Source organism: Aquarana catesbeiana, linkage group LG05 (assembly GCF_042186555.1).
Source record: "Aquarana catesbeiana isolate 2022-GZ linkage group LG05, ASM4218655v1, whole genome shotgun sequence".
In the NCBI taxonomy this organism is placed as follows: domain Eukaryota; kingdom Metazoa; phylum Chordata; class Amphibia; order Anura; family Ranidae; genus Aquarana; species Aquarana catesbeiana.
In genome coordinates this window covers 476,628,989-476,644,093 of record NC_133328.1, presented here as the reverse complement: position 1 = coordinate 476,644,093, position 15,105 = coordinate 476,628,989, and the positions used below count along the sequence as shown (strand labels likewise).

The window sequence follows — 15,105 nt, the reverse complement described above, 5'->3', positions numbered from 1 at the left end:
TCCCACTACTGACTGCTGGGGCACAGGGACCGCACTTCAAGTGCCAAAGGGCTGCATGTGGTCCACAGGCCTCAGGTTGGGCACCAGGGCTATATATCATACTAAATTTCAACAAACCCATAGCAAACATGGATAGCAAAATTGTATTTACTGTTTAGCTATAGAAGTCTAGAAAAGACTACACACCTCTATATTTATTCTTATGAGCTTTATTGTGTAAAACATATTTTGATGTACTTATTTCTGTTTCTTGTTCTAGGATGGGGCAACTTCACTATTTCTGGCTGCACAGGGAGGGTATGTGGATGTCATTCGATTATTGCTTACATACGGTGCGAAGGCAAATCAGCCACGCCAGGTAATTGTATAACTGAGTTGCTGAGTTTACTGTTCTCATTATTTATCCACTATAACCTGTATGTGCCCTGTACTTGTCCAATTCCATTTCTGCTGAGTTTTTATTATAAGTTTAATGTTTTACAAAGACAAGATTGTTAGCTCAAAGGTTCTACACTAAAGAGCATGGGCTGAGTCAATAGAGAAAAAATGTGCATAAAAAAAAAAAGGGCAAAATAAAAATTTACATATGTGCCGCAGTCTATCATTCGCATTGAATAACTGAGCAGTTTTTTTTTTAGTATCCCCCTTCCCGTAACAGGTCAAGCTGTCCAGAAAAGCTGTCAATTACAGGGTTTTGAAAAAATTATATTGCATTGACGGGGATGTTTACTACACCTTTTATTAATATGGCTTAGGTCTATTTTCCAAAAATAAAACAAAATACCTGCTTAAAAAGTGTTAGCTGGGGCTGGGCTTTAATGCATATCTTAGACTACCCTGTCCACACATATGCTGTTGTGTGAGTTTACTGTAGAAAGAATAGCATTGTCGCACTTTTACAGAAAGTGTAAAAATGCCCCAAAGGAAGTGCCCCAACATTGGTACCAGCTACCAATGGGTTAGCTAAAGAAATATATGGACTTTAAAAAGAAAAGACAGGAAGTTCAGTTCACAGCAGCGGTACACATGATGTCTGCCAGATAGGAAGTGAGGGGAAGCTCCCCAATAGGGACACAACTATAAAAATCAGTTCTAACTCTATTTCTCTTCCAAAATATAAAATAGTTTTAGCTGCAGCTCCATTTAAAATGAAAGTCTCACAATATTGCAGCCTTGCCTTTCAATGTTTACTCTTTTTTTTTATTATTATTTACTTGTATTTTCTCCCTGTCAGACCAAAAGTGTCAGTCTATATGATCATCTTATCTCCTGCACAAACTCAGTGCTAATAATAGCACCGACAACTGCTAATAGCAAATATACCAATAGCAACATCAAGATAAATACATGAAATAAACCAAAAGGCTTTATTAAACTGACTGACCGTTTTATCCTCCCCTAGCGTCTGAGCTTTGGTAGGAGACAGATCAGCCTCCATGGGGGCCTTACAGCCTGACACTAAGGCCCCTTTCACACTGGGGCGGGGGCGTTGCCGGCGGTAAAGCGCCGCTATTGTAAGCGGCGCCTTACCGTCGGTATTCGGCCGCTAGCGGGGGGGTTTTACCCCCCCGCTAGCGGCCGAGAAAGGGTTAAAACCACAGCAAAGTGCCTCTGCAGAGGCGCTTTGCCGGTGGTATAGCCGCGCTGTCCCATTGATTTTAATGGGCAGGAGCGGTGCAGGAGCAGTATACACTCCGCTCCTTCACCGCTCCGAAGATGCTGCTAGCAGGACTTTTTTTCCCGTCCTGCTAGCGCACTGCTCCAGTGTGAAAGCCCTCGGGGCTTTCACACTGGAATTAAAGCAGCGGCACTTTCGGGTCGGTTTGCAGGCGATATTATTAGCGCAATAGTGCCTGCAAACCGCCCCAGTGTGAAAGGACCCTTCAATGAAAATTCTTCTCTGACAAGGAGTAAGTAAATAACAGAACACACACAGAGTGGAGCTACGGATTCTTAAAAATGTCTGTTCCTGACTAGTTTTCTCTAACATTGGTCTAACCAATATTGCAGCCTCCCAGTGACTCTTGATGAGGCAGAATCTACCTTTGCAGGAAATCCACTGACTGAGAAAAAGTCATGAATTTTTTTTCAGGTCAAGGTCAAAACAATCTTCGCTTATTACCTCTGCTGTAACAACGAGTAGGGGAAATTTTAGGGATGGGTGAACTTGTAGGATGAAGCAGCTGCACTGTATTCTCACAGCAGCACTCGTTAGTAGAGTTGGGCCAACAGTTCGAGGCAAGTAAAAGTTCGGCCCGAACATCGCATGTTCCCCAGTTCAGTGGAGACCTAAATTTGTGGGGCGCTCAGCGCCCCACAATGCACTACACGCTGCACAGTGCACAGTGCATTCGAAGCCCTGATTTTGACACTTTTTTGGAGAATGGATACAATGTACCCCATACTCATTCACATAGGGAGCGCCGGGATCTAGGAGCCCCCTTGTTAAAGGGGACCTCCAGATTCCGTTAAGCCCCCTGCCCACAGACCCCCACAACCATCGCTCAGGGTTGTCAGCCCCATCAACATGGGGACAAGGTGCTTTGGAGTGGGGGGCACAGCATGCTCGGATAAGGGTCTGGTATGGGGGGGGGACCCATTTCTTTTAAGATTTTTTAATTGCCAGCAATGTTATTGTATTGCCTGGTAATTTGAGGCTGGGTTTACACTATTGCGTTTCCCCGCATCCAATTTGCATTCACACATTTACACATCTCCGCAGCGGCTCTGGTGCAAATTGCACAGGAGCCCTGTGCGTCTTTTGGCCCATTTCAGGTCCGAATTCAGCCAAAAATTGGAGCTGATGTCGGACCTTAAAAGGTGAATGAGAAGCACCAGACTCTTGCTGTGAGCTGCTGCGTTCTCTAGTGTGAACCCAGCCTAAATGTCATTTTTTTTTCTTTATATATGTCAGTTTTGCTGCAGCAGGTTCTATAAATGGTGCAGATGCGCCACTTTACAGGCAGACTCAGCCCAGGTTCACACTGATCTGTGGGAATGAAGCCGTGCGAGTTCAGCTGCGATTTCAGAGACATCTGTGCAGGAAAGTGGTGAAGATATGCAAGCATAGGCTAAGAAAACTTTGATGAACTTTGATGAAAACATTTCAAAGTGCATTATGCCATCTAGAGGAATCAAAAGTTAACACTTCACCATTGAAGGGAAATTGCAGCTAAATTACACTGTGAAATAAGGTGTATAGTTATAAAGTAAAAAAAAAAATGTTACATGTCAATGTCTTCCATTGTGTGGCTAAAGTAATACTTTCTGTACCAGGATGGAACCACTGCCCTTTGGATAGCAGCACAACTGGGGTACAGTGAGGCGGTCAGGGTGCTGCTGCTAAGAGGAGCTGACCGAGATGCTTCAAGGATTGTAAGTAATATTATACTTTGGTAATTAGTACATCACCATTGTCACTGTGCTCAGAAATATGAAAATGTGCTATAATAACTTAAGTAGATATCTAGTCAATACCTTTAAAAAAATATCTAGTCAATACCTTTAAAAAAAATTAGAATCTCCATTAGGTTTGTCTGTGCCTCTGCTGGAGGCCACTGGGATGTGAAATAAAACAAGTCTATCCAATGGTGACAGAGATAATAATAAAAGCACTTTATTAGTAGAGTGGAAAAAGTTTGATTTTTTTTTTGTTCATGTTTGTGTACCCATTTAGGAGATTTCTTTCATTCCTATTGTGTTACTGTTGTGTCACTGTTCTATTGTGCTGGCGTTCTTTAAGCCAAACTACATTAAAAAATTACTGTATAAATTACCATAATAAAATGGTATAATTGAAATAAAATGGATCTAATTAGGGGCTTCTCAGAAAGCTAAGGGTTGCTTCAAAAACAGTTTTTAAAGTCATGGATGAATTTTTTTTTAGAATATCAGAGCATTTTACAATTGTAATAAATAGTGCATTTATTGAATCCCAGCTCAGAATTTCTCATGATATCGAACATAAAAATAAAATAATTCTAATGTTTTACTCCATTGTCTTTAGGATGGCACCTCTGCTTTGTTTAAAGCGGCTGCTAAGGGTTTCAGTGATGTTATAGAAGAATTGTTGAAGTTTTCTCCCACACTTGGTGTTCTGAAGGTAAGACATGTGGCTGTCTAACCTCTGCAGTCTGTGTTATTTATGAGATGCGCTGCATTTATTTCTGCTATATACTTGTTATAAAATTTGCCCATTCATGCTTTTGGCTAAATTTGTAAAATCCAGTTGTTCAGTGTTCTAACTCTAGTTCTTAGTTGTGTTAGGGCAACAGATAATTATTTTAGTTGATAATTTTAACTATTCTGCCAACAAACTTACTCTAAGGAACTCATGTAGAAAATCTGGAGCACAGGGAAGTGGAGTTATTGCTATTTAAAATGGAGTTCCACCCAGAAACAGAACTTCCGCTGGTCTGGTTCCTCCCCCCCTCCAGTGTCACATTAGGCACCTTTCAGGGGGGAGCAGATACCTGTCTAATCCAGGTATTTGCTCCCACTTCTGGCAAAAGAGTGCCGCAGAATTAGCGGCGAACTATGCCATGTCCAGCCCCTCCTCCGCCCTCCGTCTTCTGGGAGACACACAGGTCCCAGAACACAGCAGGGACCATTCAGAATAGGGAACCAGGCTGTGAAGCTGCGGGTTCTAACTTAACCTAACCTTGCCAACAATCAGCCTGGTTTTAGGCACTACTGCCATCTGTATGATAAAGTTCCTATCTAGTAAATTAATCTCAGTTTCTCTTTCTACATGTTCTAAGTAAATTTCTTTATTTGCATTGTGGCATACACACATAGCTTTGGTACTAAATATACTTTACTTTCTCTTTAATTAGAATGGATCCACAGCTCTTCATGCTGCAGTGCTCGGTGGAAACATCAAGTCTGTAGCTCTTCTCCTGGAAGCAGGAGCCAATCCTTCAATGCGAAATAAGGTGAGCTAACACTTTATACGTAAAATTAGGGAGCCTCTCGCATTATGATAAAATAAATATGACATGGTCTACTTAATGTAGATTCAACACAGTGCATAGGAAACACACACATATCTAGAGAATTTATCTTTAAAAGTAATATTTCAAGTATAACAAAACATAATTTTTTTTTTTTTTAAGATTTGGATAGAGTGGGAGGTTAGAATCACTTATACAAAAAAAGGAAGAAAAAACTAATAATAACAATCCCTACTTCCTCCTATCCCAGCGCTATGGGTTTCTATTTAAAATAACAGCAACAGCAAACATAATACCAATATATATGAATATATGTCAGACAGCAGCCACTTAGAAACTCAGATAGCAAACTCATGTGACAAATCTTTCAAACTGTTCAATCAGATAAAAAATTAATCAAAGCGGCGCTCCTGTCAGAAAAATCCCTCTGACTGGCTGGCACATGTAAATTAACACATACGGATCATAACTATAAAATATTGCACACTTAGAGACAAAATGACAGATAATGATAGCAGGTCAGTCCGTAGTGGATTAAGATGGTGGGCCTAATATGTAATCTGCTGATGAGTGCACCTTTCACCAAATTCCTCAACACTGTGCTCCACACACCCCGCTGGGGTTTAAACTCACCAAAATGATGAAATAATCAAGCCTCGATCAAAATCAATATCAATATCTTGTCCAATACAAGGAACGATCCACACTGGAAAGCCTCAAGGATCAGGAACGCTGGAAAAACATAGAGTCAGAGACTGGGGGATAGGCATTGGACTCAGTATGATGGTAGTTTATGATACAGTTCAATTTTGTATGAGAGATATTGCAGGTAGAGTGTCCCTTTAAGAATGACCTCTTCTAGCTTTGATTATTGATTGAATAGTATATGAATTCTATATGTACATTTATTTGTATAAATAAATGTATACATACATATATGTATATTTTAGATGTATATTTTATTGTAATAATTGTGTTTATGCTAATGTTCTGCAGTCCTCTAATCATTTAATCCTTTTATCTTCAGGTGGAATATGACAATTTTTAGATATTTATTTATTTTGTTATTATTATGAATTAAATTATAAGTTTTAAAAGATAATTATTAAATGTAAGTTTGGATGTTTTTAATTTAGATCATGCCAGATATCTGCAGAGATGACTTATTTGGATGAGTAATGTAACGATCATAAATATTGGTTGTAAAACGATGGCAGCCAGGACCTATTGTACGCGCCCTGGGTCCCCGTTGGGGATAGGGGACTCTCTGATTGGGTTACCCCACTGACGATCCACGGCCTGAAAATATGGGATGGAGTGAATACACGCCTAGCCCTGGCGCCGCGGACGTCTCCGTCTCCACTTAAAACATGGACGAGGGACGGGACTGTTAGTTTGGCAAAATTTACAGAGGGGGGCTCATTGACCCCGCTCTCCATCTTACGAGAACGATATGGCAGCTACCCCTTTGATTTCTGGAGACACCGCCAGTCAGAGACTTTTATAGCCAAATGTACCAGACAGGCACCGATCAGAACCACACTGACAGAGTTGGAAAGTATGTGGACATCTACAGATCCCCTACCTCACATGATCTCTGCACTATATGGAATGATAGAGGCAGCAACACCAAACCCCAAACATCAGTTTATCAAAGAATGGGAAAGAGACCTCCAACTTGAATTCATGGAGGAACAGCTCCACCACCTATACCGCCTGACTCACACGAGTTCGATAGAATTTTATAATTATTTTCCTGGGTCTTCGAATCTATCGAGATGGTACAGGGTGCCTACTACCCTAGCTAGAATTTTCCCTACTGCTTCCGATAGATGCTGGAGGGGATGTGGAATGAAAGGCACATTCCTCCATATTTGGTGGGAGTGCCCTGTGCTGAAACCATTCCGGGATATGGTTGGTAAACACATCTCAGACTGTATGGGCTTAGATATCCCGGCTCTGCCAAAACATTTTTTGCTCCACGTCCCTCCCATGCCCCTGTCTCGTTATAAATGAAGTGTTCTCCCCTACCTCCTCAATGCAGCAAAAGGCCTGCTTCCCATACACTGGAAGAGCTTGCACATTCCAAGTGAGACGGACTGGTTGGGGAAGGTGGGGGAGATCATGGAGGCAGAAAGTTGGCTTGCCACTTGCAGGAACACTCGTGCGAGATTTGACCAAACATGGTCAGTTTGGAAAACCCACGTACATGACACAACGATGGTATCATCTAGACCAGATGTAGCACTACTTACTTTAGCAGATCCTTCCTTTGGGAACTGTGTCCAGGCGAACCATCCCTTAACTTCTTCAGGGTCTATTTAAAGTAGACCTGACATCTCAACATATCCGATGAGTTCCATGTACTTTCTCCCCCCTCTTTAGCCTGCTTCTCTTACTTATCTTTTTCCTATTAATAATCCCTTTCCTCTTCTCTTCTTTATCTTTCCCCTTTGTTATGGTTGTTAGGTGTTATTTGCTGTGATACAATTTCAGTGTACCTAGTATCACTTTCTCAAACTCGCTGGACGCCCAACAGGTTACTGACCATGCCAGGCATTTTCGAGTACACTCATGAGCCATGTGTACAATGACTATGGGTCTATAGTTAATAAACACCCTACCTCCTTCCGTACGTGGAGGGGAGGCCTGTCCAAAGGGATCAAATGACAGGACAGGAAGGGTGTGCTCATGGTTACTAAAGTTGCGCTCATGGTTACTAAAGTTGTTGTTTACACCTTGACCGGATTACATGTTCCCCATTGTTATCCCTTTTCCCTCCTCCTTCCATTTCCCTCTTACCCCCCCCTTTCCCTCCCCCCTCCCTCTCCCTCTTATCCCTGTTGGATGTTATCCTGTTGTGAAGTCATTCAGTGTTGGAAAACTTAAAAATGAAAAATAAAGATTATATATATAAAAAAAAAAAATATTGGTTGTACATGGAGTCCTTTATAAGTGTTGAGATATGACATTTATGCCCTGTACACACGATCGGATTTTCCGACGGAGAAAGTGCGATTGGATTGTGTTGTCGGAAATTCCGATCGTGTGTGGGCTCCATCTGACTTTTTCCATCGGAATTTCCAACACAAAGTTTGAGAGCAGGCTATAAAATTTTCTGACAACAAAATCCGATCCCTTAAATTTCAATCGTGTGTAGACAAATCCGACGCACAAAGTGCCACGCATGCTCAGAATAAATTAAGAAACGAAAGCTTTTGGCTATTGCCCCGTTTATAGACCCGACGTACGTGTTTTGCGTCACCGCGTTCAGTACGATCGGATTTTCCGACAACTTTGTGCGACCGTGTGTATGCAAGCTAAGTTTGAGCCAACATCCATCTGAAAAAATCTGATGGATTTTGTTGTTGGAATGTCCGTTCAATGTCCGATCGTTTGTACAGGGCATAAGTATGATTGTAAATAGGTTAGTGTCAGTAGTGACCAAGGGAAATTTAGTAAAAGGTGTTCTATGGTTAATACCCTGTAACTGCCAGTGTGCACCTTTTTAAGTATGATGGTTTTGGGTAGAGTTAACTTTAATTAGGAATTCTCATATAAACTCCGGGACGCCGCGCCGTGAGACCACGCCCTTTGACAAAGTTGTAATGACGAAACGCATCAGTCGTAATCTTATGGCGACTGGAAGTGACGCAATAGACGTGTGCGTTCCAAGGACCCAGCTTGACGACCTGGAAGGAGGAAGTGCAAAGCGGTGAGTTCATTTACATCTCTCCTGTTGCACTTCTGGCATCCCCCGGTTTCCTAGCTTGAGGGACAGATAGACCTGACAGTAACCTATACGGTCAACTTGGACAAGGCATGTGAATGTTTTATACGAATATTGAATTTTAAACGGATGAACACAATAAAAGGTCAAACAGAACTATTCTATGTGGAGTTTTTCTTCCCATGTTTCTTGACTTCCTGATTTCTGAGGCTTTCCAGCATTCCTGATCCTTGAGGCTTTCCAGTGTGGATCGTTCCTTGTATGGGACAAGATATTGATATCGATTTTGATTGAGGCTTGATTATTTCTTCATTTCGGTGAGTTTAAACCCCAGCGGGGTGTGTGGAGCACAGTGTGGAGGAATTTGGTGAAAGGTGCACTCGTCAGCAGATTACACATTAGGCCCACCATCTTTATCCACTATGGACTGACCTGCTATCATTATCTGTCCTTTTGTCTCTAAGTGTGCAATATTTTCTAGTTATGATCTGTATGTGTTAATTTACATGTGCCAGCCAGTCAGAGGGATTTTTCTGACAGGAGCGCCACTTTGATTAATTTTTTTATCTGATTGAACAGTTTGAAAGATTTGTCACATGAGGTTAGAATCACTGTCATGTTTTTTTTTGCTGTCTGTGTTCTCATTAGTAAGAATAACTCACTAACTGTACTGATCACCAATGTCACCGAAAATGAAAGTGAGGGTATATCCAACATTTTGAGTTACTACCATAACAGGAATAAAGGCAACAACTTCCAATAATGACACTTGTTTCGATGACAACTGCCAAAGAAGGGGTTTCCGTCACATTGGAAAGATATCCTCTCACTTCCTCAAGATCTATATTGAGAGGAATGGGAACCCTGCATTTTATCATAATGCAGGGTATAGTGCAGGTATATAATATCACTCCTCTGCCCCGGGTCTTGGGCATTCACAAATCTATTTCTAGCCCCGAGCCCGAGCGGGGAGCAATTTGGCTTGGAGCGCGGCTGAGTGACATAGCAGGTCCCACCTTCTGGAGCCTGCAGCACCTATGATGGACTGCGGGACGTGTGACATCCTTTATGGGTGCTGCAGGCTCCAGAAGGTGGGAATTACAATGCGGCAGTGCCGAGCACTATGAGATCGGTGCTTGGACATTGCACACTACGGTTGAGCTGCAGGAGGAGGTCACCTGAAGTCTGACGTGTAATGGTCAGGTAGGTCAGTGCATGTCAGTGTGTGTCAGGTAGGTCAGTGTGTGTCAGTGTAATGGTCAGTGTGTGTCAGGTAGGTCAGTGTGCGTCAGTGTAATAATCAGTGTGGGTCAGGTAGGTAAGTGTGCATCAGTGTAATAATCAGTGTGGGACAGGTAGGTCAGTGTGGGTCAGTGTAATGGTCAGTGTGTGTCAGGTAGGTCAGTGTGCGTCAGTGTAATAATCAGTGTGGGTCAGGTAGGTCAGTGTGGGTCAGTGTAATTGTCAGTGTGTGTCAGGTAGATCAGTGTAATGGTCAGTGTGTGTCAGGTAGGTCAGTGTGGGTCAGGTAGGTCAGTGTAATGGTCAGGTAGGTCAGTGTGCGTCAGGTAGGTCAGTGTGCATCAGGTAGGTCAGTGTGGGTCAGGTAGGTCAGTGTGGGTCAGTGTAATGGTCAGTGTGTGTCAGGTAGGTCAGTGTGGTTCAGGTAGGTCAGTGTAATGGTCAGGTAGGTCAGTGTGGGTCAGGTAGGTCAGTGTGGGTCAGTGTGTGTCAGGTAGGTCAGCGTGTGTCAGGTAGGTCAGTGTAATGGTCAGTGTATGTCAGGTAGATCAGTGTGCATCAGATAGGTCAGTGTAATAATCAGTGTGTGTCAGGTAGGTCAGTGTGGGTCAGTGTAATGATCAGTGTGTGTCAGATAGGTCAGTGTGTGTCAGGTAGGTCAGTGTGGGTCAGTGTAATGGCCAGTGTCTGTCAGGTAGGTCAGTGTAATGGTCAGGTAGGTCAGTGTAATGGTCAGATAGGTTAGTGTGGGTCAGGTAGGTCAGTTTTCAGGGGTCAGCATTGATGGGCACTGGTAAGCCAGGCAGCAACCAGCAAGTGAGCTTACCCCCCTCCCGCCACACAAACCCCCCCGATGTCGGGCACGGACACCTAGCAACCAGGGGCGGATCCAGGGGGGGGCAACAGGGCAATTGCACCCCCCCCCGAGAAAATATTGCTGACTCTGAGGCTTAGCGCGCCCTGAGAATGTCCCACGGTCGGGACAACTCACAGCTATTCTCAGCATTAGGAATTACTGCACACACACTCTGAATTACTGAACTACACTCTTCGCCCCCTGTTCCTCCCCCAGCCTCTCTCCTGCAGGCTTCTGCTTGAGTGGGAGGGAAGGGGATGTGCCTCACCCCCGAGACCGCGCCCGCCTGGAAGAGGGAGATGTGGGCAGCTGAGCAGAGGGAGCCGAGTGACTGTGAACTTCCTGTAGGTAAGCTCAGCTAGCAGTATATCCTGGATTAGTTTACAGGCACCTCTATGCTAAGTCTGCTGAGTTATTGCAGCTTAGCATAGAGGAGCTGTTAGCTGACAAATGGGACTGCATCTTTTCATGTGGCACAGTGAGAAATTGGGCTCAATAAAGCATTGTGACTGCCCCCTGCTGTGTGCCCTCCTGATCCCCCCAGTGTGTGCCCTTCTGATCCCCCCAGTGTGTGCCCTCCTGATCCCCCCAGTGTGTGCCCTCCTGACTCCCCAATGTGTGCCCTTCTGATCCCCCCAGTGTGTGTCCTCCTGATCCCCCCAGTGTGTGCCCTCCTGATCTCCCCAGTGTGTGCCCTCCTGATCTCCCCAGTGTGTGCCCTCCTGATCCCCTCAGTGTGTGTCCTCCTGACTCCCCCAATGTGTGCCCTTCTGATCCCCCCAGTGTGTGTCCTCCTGATCCCCCCAGTGTGTGCCCTCCTGATCCCCCCAGTGTGTGCCCTCCTGATCCCCCCCAGTGTGTGCCCTCCTGACTTCCCCAATTTTCTGGCAGTGCCCCTCCCGAGACTACACTCTGGATCTGCCCCTGCTAGCAACACCCCTGCTCCTCTGTAAGATTTGTAATTAAAGCAATCAGTCAAATACATTTTTCACTTGCTATCATCAGTGATTCAGGGCTAGGGCTAGGGAGAAGCGGAGAAGCTACTAGAGGATGCCAGTGTCATCACTAAACAGGAAGGCTCAGTCTTGGTTACTTAATGGATAGGGAAGCTGTCAATCAACCAGTAGGGAGCTTTTACTGCAGAAGACTGGATGAAAGCACGGCGGCCTGTACAAGGTGACAAAGCTCCTGTAGCAATGGTAGCTGGTGGGCTAGCTTTGTCACCTTTTTAAAGGAAGGATTTAGAGAGAGCAGCATTTGTCAGAATAAACATATATTTATTAAACAATTTACTCACGCCAATATAAAAAACAATATCGAAAAGGGAGCTATTAGCAACAATATACAACTTTAGTACTTGGGATTACATAAGTTATAACCCATATTTTTTATTTCAGGCCAATGAATTACCAGCAGACCTCACACAAAATGAACGTATACTACGTCTCTTGAAGACATCAGAAACAAAGTGCATTCGACCTTGATTTGTCATTTATTTATATTTATTTTACCTTAGAAGTATGTTTTGCCCTGTTATATTGCTGCAAGTCTGATACCCAGCTGGCTCTGTAAAGTGTGCTAATGTGTATTATTTGATTAAAAAGATTGTACTTTACTGGATTTAAGATTAGGAAGTCACATGCTTTACCCCAAATGCCTTTACCAGCTGAGTCTTCTGACACCCAGTACTGAGCCATACCAGCATTATCGTGTCTCTAGAGTTGGCCATATAGGGTAAAGTTTCTTGTTGGCTGGTTGCTAAAACCTTGTAACAGGTACACCCATATTGGATGTTTCCCTTTAAATCCAGTAATATGACTCTCATATTAAATTGGTTGTTAGTAAAATTGACTGAGCTGACCAGTTAAAATCGTATTGTGTTAGACCAGCTAAAAAGCAAACCTGTACTAGCAATGAGGATTTTACACTAACATTTTGAGCTTTATAACACCTTAAAATGCCTTCAACATGGCAGAGTAACATGGCAGATCTTAATCCTGGGACCCTGTATTAGGCATGACATTAGGTCTAGTTAATTGGTTGCAAGGTAGGGATACACTAAGACCAGTGATAATAGTTTTCAATTCAGCAGAGGTAAGGAACGTTTCTCAAGGGTATTATTAGACTTGATGCTGCAAAGTCTGAGATGCCCATCATCTACACCTGCCCCTATGCAAATCTTAACTTCCTATAAAGGATATTGGTACTTTGGACTACACAACCTCCCTTTACTTTCTATTGGTCACTAAATGGGATAGAAAACCTTGCCAATGGAAAAGGGAGCTAGCAGGATAAATTGCTAACTTCCGAGAAGTATTTTCTTTTAGAAAAAAATCACTATGCAAAGTTGAATGTGTAGGTGAATACTAAAAAGTATACAGTATCTCACAAAAGTGAGTACACCCCTCACATTTTAAACACACTGTAGCACTTATTTTTCATTATATTCTATTTAATTATATAAAATTGTATTTAATACATTCTTTTGAATGTACAGTATCTCACAAAAGTGAGTACACCCCTCACATTTTTGTAAATATTTTATTATATCTTTTCATGTGACAACACTAAAGAAATTACACTTTGCTACAATATAAAGTAATGAGTGTACAGCTTGTATAACAGTGCAAATTGGCTGTCCCCTCAAAATAACTCAACACACAGCCATTAATGTCTAAACTGCTGGCAACAAAAGTGAGTACACCCCTAAGTGAAAATGTCCAAATTGGGCCCAAAGTTCAATATTTTTTGTGGCCACCATTATTTACCAGTCTTAACCCTCTTGGGCATGGAGTTCACCAGAGCTTCACAGGTTGCCACTGGAGTCCTCTTCCACTCCTCCATGACAACATCACAGAGCTGGTGGATTTTAGAGACTTTGCGCTCCTCCAACTTCCATTTGAGGATGCCCCACAGATGCTCAATAGGGTTTTGGTCTGGAGACATGCTTGGCCAGTCCATCACCTTTACCCTGAGCTTCTTTAGCAAGGCAGTGGTCATCTTGGAGGTGTGTTTGGGGTCGTTATGTTGGAATATTGCCCTGTGGCCCAGTCTCCGAAGTGATGGGGTCTTGCTCTGCTTCAGTATGTCACAGTACATGTTGGCATTCAAGGTTCCCTCAATGAACTGTAGCTCCCCAGTGCCGGCAGCACTCATGCAGCCCCAGACCATGACACTTCCACCACCATGTTTGACTGTAGGCAAGACACACTTGTCTTTGTACTCCTCACCTGCTTGCCACCACACACGCTTGACACCATCTGAACCAAATAAGTTTATCTTGGTCTCATCAGACCACAGGACATGGTTCCCATAATCCATGTCCTTAGTCTGCTTGTGTTCAGCAAACTGTTTGTGGGCTTTTATGTGCATCATCTTTAGAAGAGGCTTCCTTCTGGGAATGACCAGTATGATGCAGTGTGCGGCGTATGGTCTGAGCACTGACATGCTGACAGCCCACCCCTTCAACCTCTGCAGCAATGCTGGCAGCACTCATACGTCTATTTCCCAAAACAACCTCTGGATATGACGCTGAGCATGTGCACTCAACTTCTTTGGTCTACCATGGCGAGGCCTGTTCTGAGTGGAACCTGTCCTGGTAAACCGTTGTATGGTCTTGCCCACCGCGCTGCAGCTCAGTTTCAGGGTCTTTGCAATTTTCCTATAGCATCTTTATGTAGAGCAACAATTCTTTTTTTCAGATCCTCAGAGAGTTCTTTGTCATGAGGTGCCATGTTAAACTTCCAGTAACCAGTATGAGAAAGTGAGAGCGATAACACCAAATTTAATACACCTGCTTCCCATTCAAACCGCTGGCAACAAAAGTGAGTACACCCCTAAGTGAAAATGCCAAATTGTGGACAATTAGCTATTTTCCCTCCTCTGTGTCATGTGTCTTGTTGCAAGGTTGTTGTTGCTTGTTGTAGCGTTGCAAGGTCTCAGGTGTGAATGGGGAGCAGGTGTGTTAAATTTGGTGTTATCGCTCTCACTTTCTCATACTGGTCACTGGAAGTTCAACATGGCACCTCATGGCTAAGAACTCTGAGGATCTGAAAAAAAGAATTGTTGCTCTACATAAGGATGGCCTAGGCTATAAGGAGATTGCCAAGACCCTAAAACTAAGCTACAGCACGATGGCCAAAACCATACAGCTGTTTAACAGGACAGGTTCCACTCAGAACAGGCCTCTCCATGGTCGACCAAAGAAGTTGAGTGCACATGCTCAGTGTCATATCCAGAGGTTGTCTTTGGGAAATAGACGTATGAGTGTTGCCAGCATTGCTTCAAAGGTGGAAGGGGTGGGGGGGTCAGCCTGTCAGTGCTCA

General features: G+C 43.5%; 1 protein-coding gene across 2 annotated transcripts in view; it reads left to right on the top strand.

The window, feature by feature from the left end:
• Nucleotides 1–12,400, top strand: part of ANKRD29 (ankyrin repeat domain 29) — a 73,576-nt gene extending 61,176 nt beyond the window's left edge. For both annotated transcript variants that reach the window (XM_073632728.1, XM_073632727.1), the window contains 5 exons: nt 260–358; nt 3,277–3,375; nt 4,007–4,102; nt 4,836–4,934; nt 12,178–12,400. In XM_073632728.1, coding sequence (XP_073488829.1) covers nt 260–358; nt 3,277–3,375; nt 4,007–4,102; nt 4,836–4,934; nt 12,178–12,264 — 480 coding nt within the window. In that variant the 3' untranslated portion in view covers nt 12,265–12,400. The remainder of the gene's footprint in view (nt 1–259; nt 359–3,276; nt 3,376–4,006; nt 4,103–4,835; nt 4,935–12,177) is intronic.
• Nucleotides 12,401–15,105: the final 2,705 nt, after the last annotated feature.